Source organism: Choloepus didactylus, chromosome 18, assembly GCF_015220235.1.
Source record: "Choloepus didactylus isolate mChoDid1 chromosome 18, mChoDid1.pri, whole genome shotgun sequence".
In the NCBI taxonomy this organism is placed as follows: Eukaryota; Metazoa; Chordata; class Mammalia; order Pilosa; family Megalonychidae; genus Choloepus; species Choloepus didactylus.
Window position 1 is genome coordinate 1,730,362 of NC_051324.1, and position 24,068 is coordinate 1,754,429.

General features: G+C 59.6%; 2 protein-coding genes across 6 annotated transcripts in view; one reads left to right on the forward strand and one right to left on the reverse strand.

Moving 5' to 3' along the window:
• SLC5A10 (solute carrier family 5 member 10) overlaps window positions 1–2,696 on the forward strand; it is a 52,141-nt gene extending 49,445 nt beyond the window's left edge. The window contains exons 14-15 of one of the 5 annotated variants that reach the window (XM_037810225.1): window positions 126–183; window positions 263–488. In XM_037810225.1, coding sequence (XP_037666153.1) covers window positions 126–183; window positions 263–369 — 165 coding nt within the window. In that variant the 3' untranslated portion in view covers window positions 370–488. Of the gene's footprint in view, window positions 1–125 lie in introns of all 5 variants that reach the window. The other 4 variants (XM_037810226.1, XM_037810222.1, XM_037810223.1 and 1 more) reach the window with 4 other exon arrangements.
• Window positions 516–24,068, reverse strand: LOC119514460 (GRB2 related adaptor protein). The gene is made up of 6 exons (XM_037810228.1): window positions 23,958–24,068; window positions 23,318–23,554; window positions 17,663–17,760; window positions 13,478–13,600; window positions 3,665–3,833; window positions 516–1,677 (listed from the first exon to the last, which is right to left on the reverse strand). The coding sequence occupies exons 1-6, from the start codon at window positions 24,018–24,020 to the stop codon at window positions 1,492–1,494; spliced, it is 876 nt and encodes a 291-aa protein (XP_037666156.1). The 5' UTR covers window positions 24,021–24,068; the 3' UTR covers window positions 516–1,491.

Genomic DNA, 24,068 nt, shown 5'->3' on the forward strand with positions numbered 1-24,068 from the left:
ATCTGTCCTCCATCCCAACTGCTGACCGTGACCCCATTCTGGCCCCTTGACCCCGTCCCCTCGTGACGCCAGCCGCCCATCTTTCCTTCACTGACCTCTGACCCCGTCTGGATCCTTCCCTGCAGATCGAGAACCTCACCTGGTGGACCCTGTCCCGGGACGCATGCTTGGGCGGCAAAGCAGGTGAGCAGGGCCCTGGGTGCCCCCTGCCCGCCGGGGGGCGGCTCCGTCACCTGCCCACACCTGCCGTCACCCCCTGCAGGTGCCGGCCAGACACCCCAGAGACGCGCGTTCTGGGCCCGCGTCTGCGAGGTCAATGCCATCCTCCTCGTGTGTGTGAACGTCTTCTTCTACGCCTACTTCGCCTGACGCAGCCAGCCAAGGCTGACGGGGGTCCTCGGGGTGCTCGCGTCCACCCCCCTTCCCAAAGGAGGACACAGGCCAGAGGGGCGGTCAGTGCCCAGGGCCCCGCCGAGCCCACTTCAAAGCAGTCGTAGTTGGAAAAAAAGTCAGACTTCAGGGGTGGCCCGGTACTCGGTTGACTGTTTTTATTGTGAACGCACCGGCCCGGGGCAGGGGCAGCAGAACCTTCCAGAGCTTGGGGAGCTCGGGGATCTCGGGGCCTGGAGTGGCTGCGGCCGGGTGCAGGGGCCTCTCTCCTGCCCAGGAGCGAGGTGGGTCCCCCGGCAAGGCCCTTTCAGGAACCCTCTCAGTGTCCCTGGTCCCCAAGGCTGCAGCTCCCCCGTCTGGGTGCCCCCCTTTAGTCCCGCTGTGCCCCCGACCCAGAATGCGGCCCTGCTGGGCCTCCAAAGTCCAGCCCTGGCCCCAGGTGCCCTCGTGGGCTATAGGTTTCCGGCCCCAGCCCCGTGCCCCTGCTCCCTGCTCTCGGCAGAACCGGGGCCTGAACTGACAAGAACCGCTGCAGCCCCCAGCCCCGCATGGCTGGTGCAGCCCCTTCCCCTCAGAAGTTGTCCATGGGGCTGGGGGCTTCTGGAGGTGACACCAGCAAACAGGGTGGGTGGCCGCCCCCATCCTGGGGGTTCCAGCGGCCCACCCACAGGTCTGGTGCTGCCCAGAAGTGCTGTCCACTGGTTGGGGTCACAGGCCTGCAGCACCCCCTTACCTGTCTCAAGGGGCCTTTCAAAGGAGGGGGCAGGCAGGGGGTTGGCCCCAGGTGAACCCACCCACCAAGCCCAGGGCTCTCCCTGGGTTGAGCCCCCACAGGGGGTCACCAGACCCCACCCTCTGTGAGGAGGCGGTGATTGATGGGATGAGGGGGCGGGGGCTCTGCCGACCCCATCCACAGCCACCCACCGCGCTACTGGCCCAGGGGGCGGGGGCCGGGCACAGGCGGGGGCTCCCCTCGTCCGCGGGCGTGTGTGGGCAGCTGGCTGGGTGGCCGGCGGGGCCGGAGGTCGGGGGCGGCATCAGGAGCCCCCGTCTTCCCCCGAGCCCCGCGGCCTCAGTGTCCTCTCCACGGAGTGGGCGCGCTCACAGGTGCACCGGCTGCACGTAGCTCCGCGGGAAGAAGCCCACGCGCCCCCCCAGCCGGCCGCGCCACCAGTGGGGGTCCACGCGCTCCACCACCTCAATGATGTCCCCTCGGCGGAAGCTCATCTGCGAGGGGTCCTGGGCCGAGAAGTCGAACTGGGCCTGGGCGAAGCAGGCCCGGGGCGGCTGCGAGGGGAGAGAGTGTGGATAGCGGCGCTCCTGCAGCCCCTCTGTGACCTGCGCCCCCCCTGGCGGGGTTTCCCCACAGAGAAGCCATTGGGCTGAGCTGGTGGGAGGCATGGCTTCGGGGCAGACTTGGGGATGAACTTCCATCGTGCCTGCATCCACCTCGGGTGGCCTCCCGCTGCACAGACCCGGGCAGGTTTGCCACACAGACTCTGCATCTACATAGAACAGCACTTTCCCAGCCATCAGCTGGCCGCAGGGCTGGAGGGTTCTTAGGGCAGGGCCTTGGGTAGGCCCCCGTCCTTCTTGGGGTCTCGCTTCTGGCTGTGCCGCAGTCGGGGGGCTTCTCGACTCGAGGCCGTTAAGACACAAGAAAGGGTCTTGCAAACTGTAGAGTGCGGTGCAGCCTCGGTCAGGCTTTGAGGGAAAGGACGGTCTCTTAGAGCAGCTCTGGGCTCTCGGGCCTGGGTTCCGGGACTTCCTGGGGAAGTCCCTGCCCCTTGTGGGCCTCAGTTTCCCCACCTGTCCTCAGCACTGAACAGGCACTCTCTCAGGCCCGTCTGCCCACCCCCCGGGAGCCTGTGGAATCTTATCCGAGGTGGCGGATAGGATCGGCAGGGAGGCTGCAATTGTGGTTCTTTGCCCAGGAAAGAGGGGGTGTCTTGGGTCCCCGGGGACTGAGCCAGCTTTGGAGTCACCCCACAGGGTGGGTGAGCCTGAGGCCCAGGTGCGGTGGGGTGGGTTTGGGGAGCCATCAGCCCCCACTTCCTCCTGGCTCCTTACGTTCTCTTCCTGGCAGGGCGTGGGGAGGGGGCTGGTGGTCCACGAGACAGAGGCCTGGGGAGGCCCAGCCGGGGGGTGCTCTGAGAGCCAGACGCCCCGAGACTGTGGGCTCAGCACTTACCTGTGCCCTCGGGGTCAGGCCAAGGAAGCCAAAGGCACCTGGATGGACAGAGGGGAGCTAACGGGGGCTTCCAAGGCAGCTATTTGGTGGTCCCGGCCCAGCAGACCCCATTCAACAGGGGGGAGGTCCAGGTGAGGGGCGACTGGCCCTCAGGTCACACAGCAAGGTGGTGGGAGTGGGGGGCTGGCCAGGCAGGACCCCAGCTTCTCTGCTGGTCAGTGCCCTCCCCCCAGGCTGAGGCCGCATTGCTCACACCCTCTGCAGAGCCCACATGCCACTGGGACGTCCCAGGGTCTGGACCTCCACCCCAGGCCAACACCCCACCACCACCACCCAAGACAGACAGCCCTTCGGGGCCAATAGCCACACTGGGGGTGTCATCACCCTAATGAGAAGGAGCCCTGTCCTTGGGGCCCCTTGATGAAGGAGTTGGCTGGCAAATTGCTATTACTGCAAAGCTGGGGGGCAGGCGGACCCCCACCCCACCCCTCGCACACCCTGTGCCCGGCCAGGCCCTCGCCCCCGGGTGCACACCACCCTGCTCCCCGACCCATGGCCAGTTCCGGGGCAGTGGGCTCCAGGGCTGAGAGGACCCAGTCACATGACTCCTGGAGCCTCAGTTTCCCCTCTGTACCATGGGGATGACGAGGCTCCCAGAGTGCAGGACCCAGCTCTGGGCATGGCACTCGGTAGGTGCAGCAGGGGTTGTGCCCTTCCTTCCTGCGACAAGCATTTATTGAGTGCTTGCTGTGTGTCACACACTATGCTAGACGCGGAGAGCAAGCCAGATCGAGATTGTTCTCCCTGGAATTTCCACACTGTTCTGTCCTTTCATTGCCCTCTTCTCCTCCCCCATCCTTGCACGTCTCCACAGCCGTCACCAGAATTTAGCTTTGGAACCTGGGCCGGACCCTCCGAGGGCACCAGGCTGCCAAGGAAGGGGGGGGTGGCCAGGCCAGGCCATGCACCGTGAGCGTCACCTCCGCCCGGCAGAGCACACGGGGCCCTGCCCGGCCTCCTGCACCCCCACCCCTCCCACCCAGGGCCCCTTCCACCTCCCGTCCCCCCACCCCTCCCACCCACCTTGAGCAGGGGCTCCTCGTCCCGCAGGAAGATCTGCCGCTTCTTGGCGATGGTGGTGGTGCGGTAGAAGTCCACCAGCTCGTTGAGGGAGTTGAACTTCTCCTCCCACAGGAAGTACTTGCCCGAGGCCTCCCGCAGTACCTTGAAGTGCTGCACCTGGTCCCCGTAGCTGGGGGGGGGGAGGACGGTGGCCGCCTCAGAGGGGCCCCCCAGCCCCTCCCCAGGGCCTCATGAAGGGTGGGGGGTTGGGAGGGCAGGCCTGAGACCCCCCGCCCAGCCCCCTGGCAGTGGAGGAGGGGATTAAGGGCATGGGTTCGGGGCCAGGCCACCAGTCTTGGCCACTTTCTTGCTGGGCAGCCTTAAGCAAGTCACTTGACCTCTCTGAGCTTGCGCCTCCCTTATGGATAAGTGCTTAGAAAATGCTGACTGTGGTTTACTCACAATGGTAAATGGCTTTCTCTGACATCATGTGCTCTCACATCTCTTCAACAGCCCCTGAGCCTTGCCATTCTCCGTCCTCTCCTATCCGCTCCCAGAACCCACAGTCCCTTGGAGAGCACGTCCTAAGATCATCCTGACCCGGACCAAAGCCTGCTGGTGTGAGAGGAGCTCAGGCACAATGGATGCCTCGTGTCCTTTCCTCCTCCTCAAGAACCTTCTATGGCTCCCCATTGCCCTCAGGATGTCTGATCCTGGTTATGCGTGCAGTCTCATTTCCTTCACCACGCTTTGTGATCCAGTCGACAGGCCCTTTTGTTTCCCATCTCCCAGCCCATGCTCCTTGCTTGGGAAGTCCCTCCAACATTGCCATCAAATCCAAATCCTCCCAGGTAACTTCTAGCCCCTCTCAGGCTGGCCAGCTGGGTGAAGCCTTTTCCGGCTGGCTCTGGGCAGAAGGACCTGCTCTGTGCCTTCCCACATCTGGCATTTTCCATGCCAGGACAGGCCATGCCAGATCGAGGCCAGGCCGCGTCAGGATCAAGGGCAGACACAAACTGCCATGACTCCCTCCCCTCCCGCAGGGGCAGCAGGCCTGCCTCAAGGCCTGGGAAGAGCAAACTGGGCCCTCTGTCCTGTGGGGAAACTGAGGCACTGAGCACAGACACCTGCCCAGAGCTACAGCGAGAAAGGTGGAGCCAGGGCCACCTGTGAGCTCTCACATTGGAAAGTGCGGCTCTAGCACGCTCCCCGATTGGTCATTGTTGTAAAACAATAGCAAGAATAGTGACTCTAATTATGGTATTAATAATGTCCTGGATCGTGTTATTCCGAGTTTAGCTGTACCCTGCCATGTTGCTACATGGGCTGTGCCTGCCCCCTGGCCCCCAGGAGGCCCACCGTCCCTCCCGCATCTTCTCTGCCTAGCCAGACGCTCACCACCCTTCCCAGCTTTACAGTCAGGCCAGTGGGACTGGAATGCCAGCTTACCTCTCTGACCCTCAGTGTCTTCATCTATCAAACAGGTGCGCTGATACTTACCTTGCAGGGGGAGGAGAGGCTGGTCACCTGGGTTGCCCCGGCCCACTGGTCTGGGCTGGGGGTTCTGGGGAGTAGCAGCCTCCAGAAAAGCCTCAGCCCCCAACCAGGAAGAAGCCAATTTACAATTTACAAATAAGGGACTTTACGAATAACCTGCTTTTCACAGGCCTGGGGGAGGCTCCTGTCCAGGTGGAGGGGCCCCAGGACCTGTGGGCGTGGCCAGGCTGGGGGTGGGAGAGGCGGCCCCTGGTTATCCCGGGCACAGCCTGGGGCCATTTCGTTCACATTTGGGACTAACTGAGACCTGCCAACCAGTCCTGAGATGCAAAGGTAAAAAATCCACCTTCTGGGTTCTAAATTAAAATCCTGTCAAAGAATTTTGGACCCCCTGTGTGTACAAGCCTGAGTTCCTTGAGGTGCACGTTTGAGTTCTTTCCCATCCTCTCCAGGAGACGCGGGGGCCCTTGCTCCCAGCTGCCCTCTCACCTCCCATCCTTACCTCCGGCTGGGTTGCCCCACCTATCAGCTGGGGGCTGACATGTTGCTTGGTTGAAGACTGAAGATTTAACCTCCCTCTGGTCTGGATGTGTGGGAGGCAGAGACCCTACCCCAAGAGGTCGAACCCCACAGAACCTCTCTCCACTTCCCAACACACCTCTGGGCCTTTGTTCACACAATATTCTCCAGCCAGAAGGAATAATTCTGCAGTCAAACTCCTATTCATGCTTCAAAGCCCTAGTAAAATGGCCCGTCTTCTGAGAAGCCTCCTCAGACCCCCTCAGTCAGAATCAGGGCTCTCTGTGGGTCCCTCGGCCCCTTGTACAACCTTCTTTTAAACCACTGCTCATAATGAGTTGTATACTAGATACCCAAAAAGGTGGAGGTCAGGCAGGAGTGGCCCTGGAATCCCGCCCAGTTGGGGAGAGACTGGAATCAGGAATAGGGAATTCTGGTCCAAGCTGTAAGTCCTTATTGGGAGCTGATGCTCTTGAAACGTTCTTCCAGCAGTGTGGAACCTGGGGTTCCAGCTCCCAGGTGTGCTAAGCCTGCACAGGCACCCGGGAGAGGACGTGGTAGGGTCTCTGAGTCATTCCCGGCCCCCCAGGGGGCCAGAAAGGGCCTGGGGCTTTGATCAGATGGACACTGGGTTGTGGGTCCTCAGTGACTTGTGCTAGGTGACGAAGCCATTCGTGTGGTCGCCTGTGGGTGGGGGGACACTGATCCTGGGGGGGCTAGGGGGTCAGGTAGCTGCTGGAGCCGGGCACCTCCCTTGAGCGCAGCCCCCGGGGCGTCACTCCCCACCCCGGGACCCCCCAGCCTGTTTGAATGAGCCGAGGGGTTTTCCTGGCCCCAGACTCCTGGTGCAGTGCCCTGGGTACAGGAGAAACTGGGCACAAGAACCCACTGGCTCAGTTATCTTTAGAGGCCCTGAGTTCATGCCGACCCCAGAGGAGAAGCCCGGGGTAAGGGGGCCCCCAGTCCTTGGGGAAGAGGGCAGAGAAGGGGGCTTGTAAAAGACTGCTGCCCAAATGGCCACAACTGTCAAAAAAATTGACAAACCTTTAGCTGGACTGGCAAAGAAGAGAGAGAGAGGGGATGCAGAGAAACAAAATCAGAAATGAAAGTGGGGACATCACTACCAACCTCACGGAAATAGAGAGAATTATAAGAGAACATGATGAAAAACTTATGCCAACAAATTAGATAACCTAGACGGAATGGGCAAATTCCTGGAAACACACAAATTACCAAAATGGACTCAAGAAGACATAGAAAATCTCAAAAGATTGAGCTGGTCATCAAAAACCTCCCAAGAAAGAGAAGTCCAGGGTCACTGGTGAAAGGATTGACACCAAACCTTCTCTAACTCTTCCAACAACCTGAAGAGGAGACTGACACGAGGCCAGCAACAATCACCCTGATAGCAAAGCCAGGTAGAGCTGTCACAAGAAAAGAAAACCACAGGCGCAAACCCTGTGTCTGTATCATGACTATAGATACAAAAGCCCTCTACAGAGTTCTAGCAAACCACATGCAACAGCACATTACAGGGATTATACACCACAAGCAACTGGGAGTTACCCAGGAGCACGAGGGTGGCTCAGCGTGAGGAAATCAATCCATGTCATCCGCCACATTAAATGAACAAAGGCAAGAAACCCCACAACCACCCCAATCCACGCGGAAAAGGCATTTGACAGAAGCCGGCACCCCTTCTTCATAAAAACACCCGGAAAACCAGAAACTTCCTCGACGTGATAAAGGGCATCTGTGCAAAGCCCACAGGCAATGTCCTGCTCGGTGAAACGCCTGAAAGCTTTTCCTCGCTCGCAGGCCCGAGACAAGGCTGCCCCTGTGGCTGCTTCCAGTCCACACTGTCCTACAAGTTTTGGCCAGGGCAGTTTAGGGGAAAAAATGAGCACGACTTGGGAGGTTTCAAGGTTTGAAGTTCTCTTTAGTTCTCCCTAATAAGGACGTAGAGCCCACGAGCTAAGATGAGGGGTGGGGTGCAAGCAGTCGGGGTTGGCGCAGAATTCTAGAACCCCCTGCCCTGAGAACTCACAGATCCTCAGATCCAGTAAATGTGCACATTAAGGCCCCTTCCCTCGGCTGGTCTGAGCTTCTGGGTTCACAGACGGGGGCTCGGGAGGAGGTGGCCTGCCTGCGACGGTGTAGCATTGGTAGGGGTCTCCCTCGGGCCGAGCAGCCCCGGCCGGGCAATGGGGGCCCCGTCTGAGACCGCAGGGCTCACCTCCAGCGTTTGGGGAACTGCTCCCCAGCCTCGCCTGCGTCCTGGTCAGCAGCCCGTCCTCCCTCGGGCCCACACTTGGCCTTGGCACCGGTCAAGGCCTCAAGGAAATATCTAAGAGTCCCTCCGACAGCGAGATGCCCTCTGGGGACCCTCCAGAACTTGCCACCCACCTCCCACCCCCCACCTCACTCCAGGTCCAGGGGAGCTTTGGAGCATGGCAGGGAAACTGAGTCAGGGTCCAGCTGACCCCCAAACTGGGAGGGAGGGAGCCAGGCAGACAGCCGCCTGGGGGCCCCCCGAGGTGGGGGAGGGGCTGAGCCTGGGCTCGGCAGGACAGGGGGTCCCTGGAGCCTGGGTCGTCTGTGTGTGTGTGTGTGAGGTTGTGTTTCTGTGTGTGTATTTGTGCACGTGCGTTTTTGTGTTTCTGTGTGTGCATGTGTGAGCGTGTTTGTGTGTGTGTTTCTATGCATATACGTGTGATTCTGCGTGTGTACGTGAGTGTGTGTGCTTCTGTGCGTGAGTCCTGGCACATGCATGTCCCCCTTGTGCCTGGTGTGTGGCTGCAGGGTCTGTCTCCCCATCTGGGTGTCTTCCCTTCTCAGTGAGAAGTCGTGGGTGGATTTGTCTTGCTGTGATGCCCACACCCCCACCCAGGGGACCGAGGGGCTGGGCCGGGCCCTTGGGCTGCAAGAAAAGCCCCGAGGGCCTAATCGGGCAGCAGGGCCTGTCCAGCGGGTTTTTCTGGCCGGGCAGCAGCGGTGGCGGCAGTGAGGGTGACCGTGGCTGGGAAGGAAAACAAGGCTGGGGTGGGGGCAGGGGGAGAGAGGGAGGGTGCTCACTGCCCGCCGGCTGACAGCCTTCAGGCCTGGCCCCCTCTGGCCTCCGTTTGCCCGTCTGTCAAGGGGAGGCGGAGGATAAGCCATTTCCGCAGCAGACGGGAAACCAAACGTGACTGGCTGTGGGTGTGGACGGGGCAGGAGCCCGTTGGGATGACCCCTGCTGGGCCTCTGGGTCTCAGGACAGGTGGGCAGAAGGACAGGCCTGGCAGGCGCAGGGGGCTGGCGTGCACCAGCTCTGCTGCTCCACGCTGTGTGACCTGGGGCAAGTTGCTTCACCTCTCTGGGCTCCGGTTTCGTTATCTACAAACTGGCCTCCCAGGGATCATGCAGCTTTCCTCATTTCCTTCCCTGCCTAAAATCACACTCCCCACCCACCCTCTCCACCTCTCCCTGCTTCATTTTCTCCAAAGCCTTTATCACCTTCTAAGATTTTGTATAATTTACGAATTGCTTATTTATTGTCTGTCACTCTACTAGATTGTGAGCATCCAACACACAGGGGGCTTTGTCCTCTTTAGCTCATGGCTCAATCTCAAGGACATGGGACGTGTGCACAGGAGGGTACAGGGCATCTCTGGTGACCGAGTGGGCAGAGCAGATACACACGCATCGGCTCCTGGTGCACAGTAGATGCTCAGGGCACCTGGCCGGAAAGGAAGCAGGACGCCTCGCATGAGAGCAAACATCGTGAACAAACGCCATATATGACTGAGGGGTCAGCGGGGGCCTGGAGAGGAGTGGGGGCCCGGGTCTGCAGGCACCCCAGCCCGCGGCTGCCAGCTCAGACGTGCGCGCCGTGAGGAGGAAGGGGACAGACAGCCCTCTGTAAACTCATAAAAGGCAGCCGGCTGTGGCCACGCTGACAGCACAAGGCCATAAACCCCACCCCTGACGGCTTTACGGGGCTTGTGTGTGCACGTGGGAGGCGCTGCGTGCAGTGGGGTGGGGGCTGTCTCGCGTGAATCCGTCCAGCCAACCTTTTTCCAGACGGCCACTGGGCCACCAGCCTGACGGTGTCTGAGGTTACTACTCCCATGACACAGACGAGGGTGCTATGGCCCAGAGAGGGCCAGCACCTGCCTGAGGTCACACAGCACAGGCAGGGTCAAACCAGGGTGAGAACAAGGACGCCCCTGCTCATGCCGGTTGCTTTCCTCTAAGGGCCTGGATTCATCAGGATGGGGTTCCTTCTAGGGGCCAGAAGGGAGGACTCCTGTCTCCCTTCCATTATGTGGGCCTGCGGTGGGGGGAGCAACAGAACGATAATTACTGTAACCGGCATTTATTGAGCACTTACGATGTGCCGGGAACCACACAAATGCTTTACATAGTCCTCATTCCACAGATGAGGAAGGTGAGGCCTGGAGGGTCACCTGACCAGGGTGGGACAGCTGGTGGGTGCCGGAGCTGAGATCCGAGCTCCAAAGTCCATGCTCCAACCGCAGGCCCCTCCCGAGCCTCAGGGTCCCACCCTGAGCCCAGCCCGGTGGTCCTCCAATGCCCCGTGGGAAGATGGCCTGGGAGCGGGAACAGGGCCCGGGGACCCCTCTGGGCCGGGGGGTGGGGGGGGTGGGGGGGGAACCGAGGGCCGAGGGCGCCTCCTGGTGGTTCTGCGCCAGATCGCAGCCGGCTGAGCCAAGACGCAACCGCCAGGGCTGACCCGTGGGGGACAGGGCCTGGTTCTGACCTGCCGGTGCTGACCCGTGGGGGACAGGGCCTGGTTCTGGCCTTCCAGGGCTGACCCGTGGGGGACCCGGCCTGATACCTTGTGGGACAGGCTGGGTGGGCATGTGCCAGGGTTTCCCTGGGGGACACCCCCAGACCATTCCCAGCACAATGTTGGCGCCTGACCCTCCCCTGCTCAAGAACCGCCCTAGGCTCCCCAGTGCCATCCATCTCTCCTAGCCAGGCCCTGCCCTCACTGCCCTAACTCTGGGCCTTTGCACACACTGTTTTCCGTGCCTGGCATATTCTCTCCTGTCCTTGTGCACCGAACTCCTACTCATACTTCAGGGCCCAGTCAGATGTCACCTCTTCCCTGATGAACGTCTCCACTGTGATTGAAATTCGTCTGTTCGTTCATTCAACCCGGAGATCCCCTGGGCCATGTGCACTTTCCCTTACACTGTTCAGGTTTGACTCCTCTCCCTGTTCCTGGGGCCGTGAACTGTGATCTCACAAAGTAGATACTCAGTAAATGTGTGTTGAAACAACTCCCAAGGTTGAGGCTGTTTAGGTCTGAACTCGCTTGCGCGCCCACGGGAGGCTGCACTTACAAGGAGGCGCCAGGAGGGGGCAGCACCCCGGGTGCGGTGGACGGTCCGGGGGGAAATGTCAGAGGAGGAAGGAAAGTGTGTGTGCCGTGGGGTGTGCGGTGGGGTGTGTGGTGGGGTGTGCGGGAGGCCCCCGCAGCCTGGGCCCCAGCAGTGGTTCGAGCCCCCTCTGCACCTGCTCTGCTGGGCAACCCTGGGGGTTGTTCCAGAAACCGCCCGCAGCTGGACCGGCCGCCTGACAGACGCCTCCCGGGAGACGACCGGGCCCCTTCCCATCTGCCCCTGGACGGCCAGGCCAGCAGCCGGGAAACTGCTACTTCCTGCCTGGGCGGAAGCAGCTCCTCCCCGGGGTCTGCCGGGAGCGCTGGTGGGAAGTGGGGGCTGGGCCATGGGGGTTGGGGAGAAGCCAGATGCCCCCTGACCAGCCAAGAACCCACAGCAACCCCCACCCACCTACACCCCAATACTGTGCTCGTTTTTAAGTTAGGGAAGCAGAGGCTCAGACTGGGTAAGAGCCCCTTGGGATAACCAGCCTGTTCCCAAGGGAAAAGGAAGTGAAGAAAAGCTGGATGGCTGATTTCGCAGCCTTGGGCAGGGGGAGGGAGGATCAGGGTGGGGGCTGGGCTGGGGACCCCTCTGATGTGAGATCACTCACTGCTACACACCCCCACCCCCAACAGCCTTCCTGACTACAGCAGTCCTATCTTAGATGACTATTTCCAGGAACAGACGGGGAGATCACTACCTGCCAAAGCCACTCTGCCCTCCTTTTGAAGGGCTGGGTTTATAAGCAAACTTTTTCTGGCATCAAGTTAAAATTCATCTCTAGGCCCTCCCCTCCAGTCTGCAGCAAACAAGATCCAAGGGGACGCTGGCTTGCTTTCTCAAGCAAAAAGCAAATAAGCTTTCCCAGCTCTTCTAACAGCAGCCATTAACACACCAAACCTAATGTGCTAATTACAAACCATGGGTCCAGCCCAAATGAACCAACTAAATACAAGCAACTTGGGCTCATTTCACAGCAGGGGTGCCCTCACTGCCATCCGTGAAATGTGCTAACTACAAAGAATACCGTTGCTAATTACACACAATGATGCGCTAATTACAAAATGGCCCAGCTATCTACTAACAAGTCAGAGGACTCAGTGGAGAGCCTCAGCCGGGACCTGCAAGGCATTTCTCCTTCAAGCGAGGATATTTTCCTACAAGTAGCAGCCCTAACCTGGGCCCATAGGGCCCCGGACTGTTTGAAGCTGGAGGAGGAGAACTGTTCTCTTTCTGAGACTTTTTCCTTCTGCTTCCGTGGGATTCCAGGCCTGGAGCCCGATCAGCATCTTCCTGACCTCAGAGCCCGCATTAAACTTTCATCTCCACACGGGCCCCAGCTTTAACCCTCCAAGTGTCCCCTGTTTGTTATCCTTTGGAAAATCATCAAGCCATTGGCTGTGAATCAACCCAGTCCTAGAAAAACAGACGTCTCAGCAAAGCACAGTGCAGAAACTGGTGACGGCCTCCCAGCACCCCCTCCCCCGCTGGCACCCCGGCCACCCCCAAAGCAGCCATGGCAGTGACCGAGCTGACACCATGGGGCACCGCCTCCTTGCCGGGCTCTGGCCAGGCCCTCCCAGCAGCCGTGATTTGGTAGCAGTGGTGGGCCCCCCACTCCACATGTCCCCGCCCCACTCCAGACACAGCCACTTCTCTTGGCCCCCACCGTGGTCCCAGCTGCCATCGCCTCCCGCCTGGACAACTGCCCCAGGCTCCTTGATGGCCTCCTGGCCTCACCCCCAAGAGGGATGTGTTAATAAACTGACTCTGATCACGTGCCGCCCCTCTCCTGACAACCCTCCATGGCTCCCTATTTCTTTAAGAGAAAACTGCCTCTTTTCAAGGGTCTGCCAGGCCCCGTGTGATCTAGACCTGCCCTATCACTTTGAGCAGCCAGGGGCCTGAACCCCTCGCATCCCTAACCCCCCAACCCCTCTCCTGCCACTACCCTCCAGCCTGGATTCCTCAACCCCTCTGGGGATCGGGGCTCGCACAGCTCAGAGGCCCCTCCACTGTGGCTGGTGCCCTGTTACAATGCTAGACACCCCCCGCCACGTGGGCACCCTCCCAGTGCCAGGCACTATTCTAATTGCTTTAACATATTAACTCATTTCCTCTCTGCAACCATGCATTTTACATGGAGGAAGCAGGCCCAGAGAGGTTGAGTGACTTGCCCAGGGTCACCCAGCCAGGAAGTGACAGGGTCAGGACTCAAATGCGAGTACAGAGGGGCTCTGTCTGCAGCGTGTCCTGGACACCTGCCCTGGCCTCCTCCCACGTCAGACGCCAGCATCCACACCCCCAAAAAAGAAGCTCTGATGGCTCCTTACAGCTCAGCCTGGTGTTCGAGGCCTGCCTCCCACACCGGGCCTCAGCTCTGGCTGCCCGCCCCCCTCGGCACACCCCACGGGGCCAGACTCACTTCACGGAGACGGAGAACTCCCCTGGAGAGCTCTCGCTCTCCCGGATTAGGAAGGCTCCCAGGTGGTTGCGCTTCATCAGGATCTCCTCCGCCAGCTGCCGGGAAATCCTGCCCGAGTACCACCTGGGGAGAAGGGGGCAGGTGGGAGGGGGTGGACCGGGAGCTCCACATGCCACATCCCGGACGCTCACAGCGGCCCCAAATCGCAGGGGGTATGATGGCACCCATTGTACAGGTGGGGAAACTGAGGCACAGCCAGGCGAGGGGACGAACCCACCACTCCCGTGGACCCTTATGAGAACGGAAAAATCACACCCCGGTGAGCCAGCCCATAGCACACCGAGCAACCTCAGCTGAGCTTTCCTGTTTTAGATGGCAGAGTCTTAAAAGTAAAAAAAGATAAATACAACAGCGGCTCCCAGAGGCGGGGACGTGGGCGTTTTCACAGGTATACAGAAGGCGCCCGGTAAATGCACGCAGGCTCCCCTGCCCCCTTTCCCAAGCTGGGGGCAGAAGGCTGGGCCCCACTTCTCTCCTGGCTCGGCCAACCCTGCTGTGCGGCCCGGGCAGCCCCCTGCCCTCCCTGGGCCTCCCCACGCTCCGGGGAGCTGGCGGCGTCTGACGGGCTTCCCGGCCCGGGTGCAGCCTGGTTTTCCTTCTGACCCTTTATTGCTCAGGAAGGGAGACAGGCCCAGCGTTTCTCTGCAACGTCCTCCATTTCCCTTTGCTCCTTCGGCAAACGCTTCCCGAGTCAGACTGAGCTCGGCACGGGTGGTGGATGGTGGATTCTAGGTGAGCCTTTTCCTGTTGTCGAAGCCGGGAGCAAGGGGTGCTGGCGCGGCGGCTGGGGGTACCCCACTCTCACCTCCTCGGGAAGAGGGCTGCTTTCTGCAAGCGCGAGTGCTTCTGCCCTGGTGGCGCCCCCGGGCGGGAACCACTGGTGGGGGCAGGCAAACGCCCCAGCTCCCCCTTCCCTCTGGGGGATCACTCGGGGTGCGTGTTGCACCGCTCCCGGGTTCCCCACCAGGCTTGCGCCCCCATTGCCCCTGGCGGCAGCCTGCCTCCCGACGCCCCCTTTCTGGGCTCCGTCCCTGCCTTGTCTCACTTCCCTTCTCCTAATTGAGTCCTGTCTCAGAGACAGTTCCTGGGGCCCCCACCACTCGGAGGGCCACGGGGGTGGGGAGACCCTTGGTCCATCTCCCCACCCTGGGGCCTGGACGAGGGGGCACGGAGAAGTGTGGGCGAGCGGATGTGGGGTTTGCTCTGGAGACTTGCAGGAGCTGCTGTGGGTTTCCCCGGAGGAGGGGAAGGGGCGAGTCAGGGAGCTGGGTCTGGGGGCTCCACCTCAAGACAAGATGGGGTGCTGGTCGTCGAGGAGGGGTGAGGAGAGAGGACGGCTGAGAAGCGACAGCGCCTGGCCGGGTGGGCCCCAGCCCCCGGGTGCCCTGCCCCCTGCTGGGGCCCCGTCCTGTCGGAGGAGGGGCTGAGCAGGGATCTGAGTGGGAGTTTCCTGAAGGGGCCGGGGTGTCCCCAAAGAACCCACAAAACCCCACAGGAGGAGTCGGCGTGGGGGCGGCGGCTGCCTTCAAAGGATGTGACAGCTGCGCCCTTGGGGAGGCCCCTCGGCCCCTGCCAAGCCTGCCCCCACCCTGGGAAAGCAGGGCCCACCCCCGGGGGACTGGACAGACGACAGATGGGGTTCAAGGAGAGGCAAGCTGTCCCCCGCGCCCCAGAACCCAGCTTTCCCTCCTTCCCAGTGTCCCAACGTCTGTGGTTCCCATCGTGGAAACTGAGGCCCAGAGAGGGCACAGACTCTCCCAAGGCTGCACAGCAAGCCCCTGGCCTCTGGCTCCTCCTCCAGCCTCACAGCTGCCTCTCGGGCGCTTCCCTGCTGCCCCTCCTGGCAGTTCACGGTGCAGGGGTTTATGGGCGCAAGCCAGGGCCCTGCAGTCTGGATTCGAGTCCTGCTCTGGGCCTTGCCAGCTGTGCAACCCCGAACAAGTCACTTGCCCTCTCTGTGTCTCTAGTTCCTTATCTGTAGATGGTGATGATTAAATGAGCTGCTATGGGAAGGTGTTATAGAGGGGATCACACCCCTCTCCCCATGTATCTCTTGATTAGAGCTCTCTTCAGCCGGCCCTGGCTAACTCCTATTCTAACTTCAAGACCCAGTGGCCCATCCCCTTCCCTGGGCAGCCCTCCCTGGCCCCACTTCGGGAGTCCTGGTTGGGATCATGCCCCTACCCCCCACTGGGGCTTCCGCGGGCAGGAGGGGGGTGACTGTGGGTGCTCCTGGGGCCCAGAGCTCCACTCGTTCCCCACATCCTGGGACCTTTACAGGCTGAGTCAGATACAGAGCTGGAGTTTCCCACAGCTATTTTGGGGTGCGGCAGGTGCTGAGATTAGCCAAGAAGGTGCCTGGGGGACACCGCCAGGCCTGGGCACTGCCTCAGGAGGTCAATCAGTGGCTTGACCCCCACCTGTCCCAGACACGAGTGGCCAAATCTGACCTGAGGGATGCCGGAGGCTGGAACCCTCCATGGCTCCCATCTACCCTGGTGGAATCTTTCCTCCAAGCACTGCGGCCAGCCCTGGTGGCCTGACCATGCACCACAACTTTTGTTATCTTTTCTCCCTATCCTGAGCAGATGGAGCCCTCTGCTCTGTGCCCCCCAGCAACTTTGGGCCTTTGCCAAGCTACTTCCTCCACCAGAAGGCCTCGGCTTTCCAAGGGCCCACGGTGATTGCCCGTCTGGATGTGCTCTGGGAACCTGGGGCAGTGGGCCCTGGCTTGGGGCCTGGAGCTGGCTTCCCCCATCCCTCTCTCTTCATGCAGCCCCTTCCTCCTTCCCCCTCCCTTTACTGACAGAGGGACTTAGGACCAGAGAGGGCAGAGGCCTGCCCAGTGTCACACAGCCAGGAGGGACACGGCAGGGCCTCGGACCCAGGGCTCCAGCTACGGAGACAGGCTCTGTTGGGGGATGTTGGGGGTGCCCACGTGGGTCTGGGCCTGGAGTGAGAGGCAGCCTTGCCCCAGCACAGGAAGGCGGAGGAGGTGGCAGATTTGGAAATAACTCGAAGAGCTGTAAAGAGGAAATACCCCCAGGCCCCACCCTAGCCCATCACCTCCCTCCCCTCCTGTCGTAGCCACACAGGCATCACAGCCCCCCCGGCTGCCCACACCTATCTCCACATCCAACTGAGTCCCTCACTGCTCAAGTATCTCCCATGGCTCCCTGCTGCTCTGGGCCTGGCATTCAAGGCTCTCCAGCCAGCCCATATGCCACGGGTTCTCTCTCACTGCTCTCCATCTGCTCATCTTGTCCTCTCTCCCAGGAATCCCTTTCTCCTTTTCTACTTAGCCAACTCCTACACAACCTTCAAAACCTCACTCATTGCCCCCTCATCTGAGAAGCCTTCCCTGGTTAGCCTCCTCAGGGCTGACTGTCTCCCCAGATACTTTTCTTTCTGTCCTCTCTCTCCCACGGGATGGGGCTGCTCTGCTCCTCCGAGTCTCCAGCATCCAGGCTGGACCCGCAGGGGCCATGGGCAGTCTGTGGTGGCTGAGGCAAGCGGTTTGTCTTGGGGCTCCCTCGGCCATCATTTAAAGTTTGTTTTTAATGGATTTCTGGGTCTAGGCTTTGCACACACACCCCTTCTCAGGGCAGCTGCGATGGGTGCCAGGTGCTGGGAGCCTGAACTGCGGTTTCCCAGGGTGCGTCGGCCCAGACACGGCCCCCACCATGGCTTGTCCTGGACACGCCTGATGCACCCTGAAGGCTGGGCTCCCAGGGTCTGCATCTCCCCCCACCCACGCTTCACCCAGGGATAAGCCGGCCTCTGCACAGTCTGAGCAGATCGGAGCCTCCGCCCTCCTGGTGTTAGAGACAGGGAAACTGAGGCACAGAGCGGGCAGGGACCCACGGTGCAGGTGGCCAAGAGCCCAGGCCCCGCCCCCTCCCAGAGCTCTCCGGGCCATTCCCCTGGGGCTAGGGTCCTTCCCCTCCGGCCCTGACTCCCCACCACCTTGGGGGGCCTCTCCCTCGTGGCAGCTTTGGTGGAGCCTGGGGGCCCAGACAGACGGACGGGGGGCGGGTGAGGGGCTCTGTGTCCGAGGGATTTGCCATGACCCTCCACGGGCACCTCTGCTCCGCTGAGCCTGGCCAGTGGAGGCGGGACACTCACGGGTGCGGCTTGACGTGGATGTAGTTCTTGGGGATGAACCCCTCGGCACCCCGGAGCTCGGCCTTGTACCAGTTCTGGTCGTCTTCCATGTTCAGGATCTGTGGGCAGGAGAGACGCAGCTGCTCAGCCCCCGCTGAGGCCCTACTGTGCGCCGGGCCTGGCTCAACCTCCCCGGTGCCCGCTGGCTCCGTTTTGGAGGGGAGCCTGGCAGCGCCATGGCTCAGCCTGGGTGACGTGGCCCTGCACTCCTGCCCTTCCCCTGGCACCGGCACGGTCTGTGCCCGGGGTGGTCTGTGGGTGGAGGCCTGGCGGCAGCCGGAGCTCTCAGGCCTCCAGGGCTCCAGCAGGCCGTGGGGTCTTGGGGAGTGGACCTGGGGGTCTGCCTTGGGGAGAAGTTCTGAGCTCTCCAGGAAGGTGGGGGAGCCCCAGCCTGAGCTCAGCTTCTAGTGGTGGTGTTCCCAGGAACACTTGAGTATAAGCGGCCCTTGGGGTCTAGCGCCCGAGGGGTGATGTTCTCGTGAAGGGAAGCAGGCGCAGGTGACTGGGGGCCACGGGACGGTCACAGGGCTGAGTTTCTGAGGGCTGAGGCCCCTGTAGCCCCACGGCTGAGCTGAGGGGAACTGAGAGGCTGCAGGTGAGCAGCCAAGAGGCCAGAGAGGGAGGGGCCAGGCCTCAGGAAATGGGGTGCAGTGGGGTGACTGCAGGCCCACCTGCATTCCCCAGACAAGCTTTACACCAGTCACCCCAGTGCCCACGTGGCTCGCAGAAGTGGACACCAGCAAATGCTTTATTTTTTTTTTTCCAGTTAGTAGTTTTTCCCTTAAACATTTTATTTTGAAATAATTTCAAGCTTACAGGATAGTTGTAAAAATAATACAAACCCCAGACAGAGAACTCCAACACCCCTCTCCAGACCCACTGATTTTAACATTTTGCGACACTTGCTGTATCATTCTATCTATCCAGCTATCTGCCTGTCTGTCTGTCCATCTATCCACCTGTCTATCAATTTTCTGAACACTTGAGTTTGGGTTGCACATATGCTCCCTGAACGCGTAAAACCTCACGTATGTTTCCAGGGTCAAGGATATTCCCTTAGGCAACTTCTTGACGTGCAGTTATCAAGTTCAAGAACTTTGACGTTGACATGAAGCCTTCAGTCTACAGTCCAAGCTTTCCACATGTCCCAGTAAATGTCCTTTTGGGGCTTTTCTCCTCCATCAAAATATTATTCTACAGATGAGAAAACTGAGGCCCCGATCGGGGAAGGGGCCTGGCTGAGGCCACACAGGGGGAACCCGAGAAGGGGGCTGGGACTCGGGGGCCCCGCCCTGCACCCCCACATCTCTCCAGTCCTAGGGGGGATATTTGCTGGGAGCAAAACTGGGGTGCAGGGCAGGATCCCGGGTGGAGGGTGCTGCAGGAGCCAAGGCTGGGGGCGGCCAAGGCACCGACATCCACTCAGACGACCACTTCTGCCGAGAGGAGCGGGGGTTTCCCCTTAGGGCCCAGGCCCGAGGTCCCCCCCGCCGCGGGCACCCCCTGTCTGCCTGCGGGGCCTGGCGGAGCCCCTTCCTTCCTGCCCTGCAGCCAGGTCAGCTGCCCGGGGACCGACAGAAGCAGGCGGCTCATGAAGTTTGGTATATTTTTACGAAAACTTTCACTTAGGAAAAAAAAAAGCAAATAAAACAATTTCCCCAGCTTAATGAGAAAATGAAGGCTCTTGGGGCGGCCTGGAGCTCCCTGCCAGGCTCTGTGGCCTCGGGCCTCAGTTTACTCGCCTGTTAAATGGGCACACGTACTCTGACGGCAGCCCGGTTCTACCGACTTCTGAGTCCTGGGTGAACCTGTTCACGACTAATTCCTGTTTTGTTTTATTTTCCTGTCATCTTGACTCAGGGGTCCCAGATGTTCTCTTGGTTACATAAGCTGAGACCCCGCATTAGCTTTGTGGAAAAGCCTCGGACCCCCGAGACAATTCCCCGAAAGGAGCGCGGCCCGGGGCCTCCCCGGTGAAGTTCACCTGCCCCTGCCCCAGGTCTCTGCTCCTGCCGTGCCCTGCACCAATGCCGCCCTGTCCGCTGCTCCCGCAGCAAGCACGCATTGAGCACCCGCTGTGTGCACACCCCGGGGATACAGCAGCGAGCAGGGAGCTTACGTCCCAGTGTGGGGGGGAGAGAGAAACCAACAGGAGAAGTTGACGTGTGGGAAGTGGTTTGCAGAACGCAAGGCCAGCACCCGAAGACGGGGTCCCCATGGCGTGGCGGCAGGGAGCACGCTAGGAAGGGGTCAGACTCGGGGTGGGACGGGCTGGAGACCAGAGGCTGAGGGATAGAAAGGAGCTGAGGGTAACTGCAAGGGTTTGGCCTGAACTTGGCCATCGGCGGCTGCGGGGACGGCTGCGGGGTGGGGGAGGAGGAAGAGGGGTCATAGGGACAAGCAGGGACATGTTTATGGCTACAGTCACCCAGGCTGGGAGGAGAGAAGGCTAGGGGGTGCTTCAAGTGCAAATTTTAAGGGACACTGAAAACGTTAGTAATCAAGATAAATGATATTTTCATGCAATATGTTAAAAAATTTAAAAAATAATCAAAATCTGAGTATGGATTTTGGTTAATAATAATAAAGACTCAATTTGGGGTCGTTAATGGTGACAAATGTACCATATCCATGTAAGATGTTAATATTAAGGAAACAGAAGCCTATATATGGGAAGTCTCAAATTTTTTTGTAAATCTAATACTGTTAAAAAAAATAAGATCTATTAAAAATTTATGCAAGAAAACCTACCAGACTCTTAAAGATGGCTTTGACCCTGCACTGGGACAACCTTGAGAGGGTCTCTCACTCCTTGCCCCCAGCCCCAGCCCCAGAAGGAACAGTTGTTTGCATTTAGAAAATGCGAAAAAGGTAAAGAAGGAAACACAAATCACCCACGGGCCCAGTCACTCGCCAACTGATAACTCATTGGGACATTTCTTCCTAGATCTTTTTTTCCGACGTGTAAATCTAGTACACGAGTGTCGATTTTATCTACCGATTATCTGTAGAAAGCTGACAATCTCTAGGCATACGTTTTTCTTCTGCTTTTTGTCACTTTGATGTTGTATCATGAGCATTTGTATGTCATTAAACACCCTCCAAAGTATTTCCTGATGGGATAGGGTACATGCATCTCTGATTACATAATCCTGTTTCCTAGAAGCAAAATTTCTAGGTCACGGGACATGGATTTTTTACGGCTCTTTAAATATGTCTCCTAAACGCTCTCTGAAGTGATTGTGTCCCTTGGCCTGTCCATCACTCACACGTCAAAGTGCACATTTTTCTATACCTTCAATAACCTTGGGGACTCTTTTTAAAATAAAACTTTGCTGAGCTGGAAAATGAAAAACAGTTATGTGTTCTAAGTTACAAGTCATTGGTTTTTGGTGAAATTGGACATTTACTGGTTTGCAGTGTTTCTTTAGCAAATTTCCTCTTCATACCCTTTGCCCCTTTTTCTACTAGGCAGTTTTTAATTTTCTTGTTGATTTATCAGAGCTCTTTACATATCAAGGACACTAATAGCTTGTCATTTTTGTCACAAATTTTTCTTAGTCTAAGTCACCTTCTCTGCAACAGCCAGTCCCCATTTACTTCCGTGCCTCTCTGCTAGCTTTTTAAAATGTAAATCTGATCAAGTCCTACCCCCAGTGAAAACTGTCCAGTGAGTGCACATTGCATTTAGGATGAAATCCGAATCCTTCCCAGGTCCTTCATTTCCTGTCTCTGCCTACCCTCAACTTTACCCCTCTCCTTCCCACTGGCTATTCCCCAGCCGTGGGTGCTTTCCTTCAACTCTTTGAACGTGAGTACACCCTGTCTTGGGTTCTTTGCACCTGCTGTTTGATGCTTTCTTCCCGGCTCTTTCCTGGCTGGTTCCTGCTCATCCCAGTTCTCGGTTCAGAAGTTACCTCTTCCAAGAGGCCTGTCCCGACTGCCCCATCCAAAGCAGCCCCCACGCACCCACCCAGAGTCACTCTGCACTTCATCTCCCTTGTCGATGTCATCAGTCCACTTGTCACCTCCCCGTGTCCTTTACCCATCGGGGTGGTTGCCCATCCCCCTCTGGAATGTCAGCTCCCCAGGGGCAGGGACCTGGCGCAGCCCGGTGCTCGTGCTTGGTCAGCGTTTGTTGAATGAAGGAAGGAAAAGGCCGCCCCTCCCCCTGCCTGCCCTCTCGCCCCCCCTGTTCCTTGAAAGTGCTCCGGCCCTGCCCACCTCTCCGGTCTCCGTGGATTAGGGGTGCAAGTGGGAAGGGTCGGTGCCCCACCTGGGGTGGGGGACGAGGGGCAGCAAGTCGTCGGCTCCCTCCCTCCCGGGGCTCACACCTTTTGGAAGCAAACACACCCAGAGTCTGCTCTTGGGCAGTGGGTTGAGAAGCGATGGACTCGGAGTGGGGGAGGCGGGACAGGAGAACGGGGGCTGGGGGGAGGCAGCCAGTCACTTTGACAATGGCCTCGCGGGACCCCACTGCCCACCCCCCTCCTATTTCTTCACTCTCCTGCTCCCCTTGACCCCCAAACCTGGGTCTAGACACCCCGAGCTGCTCTCAGATGCTTGCCGGAAGCCTCTGAACGAAACACGGGTCCTTACAAAGAGTCTCAGGCCCTTCTCGGCCGTCCCCAGCCCCAGCCGGCCATGCGTCCACAGGACCCCCAGCTGGTGGCTCAGAGAGGAGAGGATTCCTCAAGGGGACCCAGCTGTCCTGCACCCCAACCCAACCTCCCCAGCCCCCAGCCCAGCGTGATCCGTCTCACAGGGGACAGAGGGCAGGCTCTAGGGTCAACCTTGACCCCATGCCAAGCGACTCATGGCAACCCTGGGCCCCATGTGGCCATCTGAGGAGTGGGGTGAGAGCCCTTCCCCCTCAGCTGCTCAAATGGGACGTGGGTGTGCACTGCTGAGCTCAGACCTGGCACCCACGGGGAGGGGTGAGGGGAACTCCTGGCCCTTCTCAGGCTGGGCCCAGGCTCAGGGGCACAGGGACACCCGGGTCTAAGGCCCATTGCTCCGTGGGGGAGACTGAGGCCTAGCGAGGGGCAGCGACTTACTTAGGGTGAGTTAGCGGCAGCTTCAGCAGCTCAGTCTTGGCCTTGCTGCTCCCTGAATCTGGGCCCCGGGCTCTGCTTCCATCTGCAAACCTTTAAGGCAAGTCACTTCCAGAGAGAGATCCACAGACCCATCTGCCTGGGCCACCTCGGGGGGCTATTATGGCCATCCAAAGGGGACAAGGGGAGATGAGCTACTTTCCCTTTTCTCCATACTGCTGGGAAGCTCATCCTCGATGCTTGAATACCTGTGATTCCAATCCCCCTAGATTAACAAGGGTACTTATTTCTTTCCTAAAACCTTCTCTCACTTGCGCACTCACTCACTCTCTTGCTCTCTCAACAACTGTCTTTTCAAATCCTTTCCTGGAAGACTGGAGGTTGAAAGCAGGGGGTGTTGATCATCTCCCCATTTCCTAGATAGGGAAACCGAGGCTCAGAGGCACGAGGTGGCTTATCCAGGGTCACGCAGCCACACACAGAAAAGCTGGGCCTGTCCTCCTCCAGGGTCTCTCTCTGGGGGGCTGTCCGGGGCCCCCATGGCCCCCTGCTGTGGGCCTACCTTGAGCGTGTCCCCCTTGTTGAAGGCCAGCTCATCGCTCTCGGTGGCCTGGAAGCTGTAGAGGGCCACGGACTCCATCCCGCTGCCCGGCCGCCCTCGCTGGCCCGTCGCCTCCCGGCGCTGCAGCAGCTGGGCTGGCACAGGGGCCGACGGCTTCCTGCTTCCTCCGCAGTTGGCGGCCCTCTTCCTTTGTTTTGAGAGAACGTTTGTTCTTCTGAAGCTGAGACTGAAACTGCCCTGACGGGGGGAAACAGGAAGCACAGCCATGTCACGGAACAGGGAGGGTGTACGAGCCGGCCCGGCCCCGCCGCGGACCCCACAGGCCCCGGGGAGGCCCCTGCAGCCCCAGGAGCGGGGCCGCCTCGTACCCACCCTACAGACGATAAAATGGAGGTGTCCGGAGCGAGACCACAGCAAAGTCCCCCGGCTGGTTCAGGTCCCAGGGTCCCCACCGAGCTGCCCGTTCGTCTTCCGCATTTTCTGCTCCCCGAAGCCTCCCTGAAACCCCCAATCTCTGCTACATGGATCCCAAGCTCCTTGCCTAGTAGTCCAGCCCCTTCCAAGCTGTCCTACCCCCTCCCCTTTATTGTTCCCCTTCAGTCTAAACAAACCCCAGGCCCCAGCTGCAGCCCACTCTCACCCCCAGCCCTTTGCACAGGCCGGACCCACTCCCCTCTTCTGCTCCCGGAAGACTTCTACACATCCATCAAAGCCCACCCCAGAAGGTGCCACTTCTGGCTTAAGCACTGGA

Bases quoted from the DNA above. Each gene is read 5' to 3' on its own strand.
- LOC119514460 (XM_037810228.1), bottom strand. From the start codon at position 24,020: ATGTGTAGAAGTCTTCCGGGAGCAGAAGAGGGGAGTGGGTCCGGCCTG. The intron at 23,555-23,957 runs GTGAGAGTGGGC...TCCCCCCGTCAG, and splicing joins GCCTGTGCAAAGGGCTGGGG to GGCAGTTTCAGTCTCAGCTT. The intron at 3,834-13,477 runs GTGAGTCTGGCC...CCCCCCCCCCAG, and splicing joins GAGTTCTCCGTCTCCGTGAA to CTACGGGGACCAGGTGCAGC.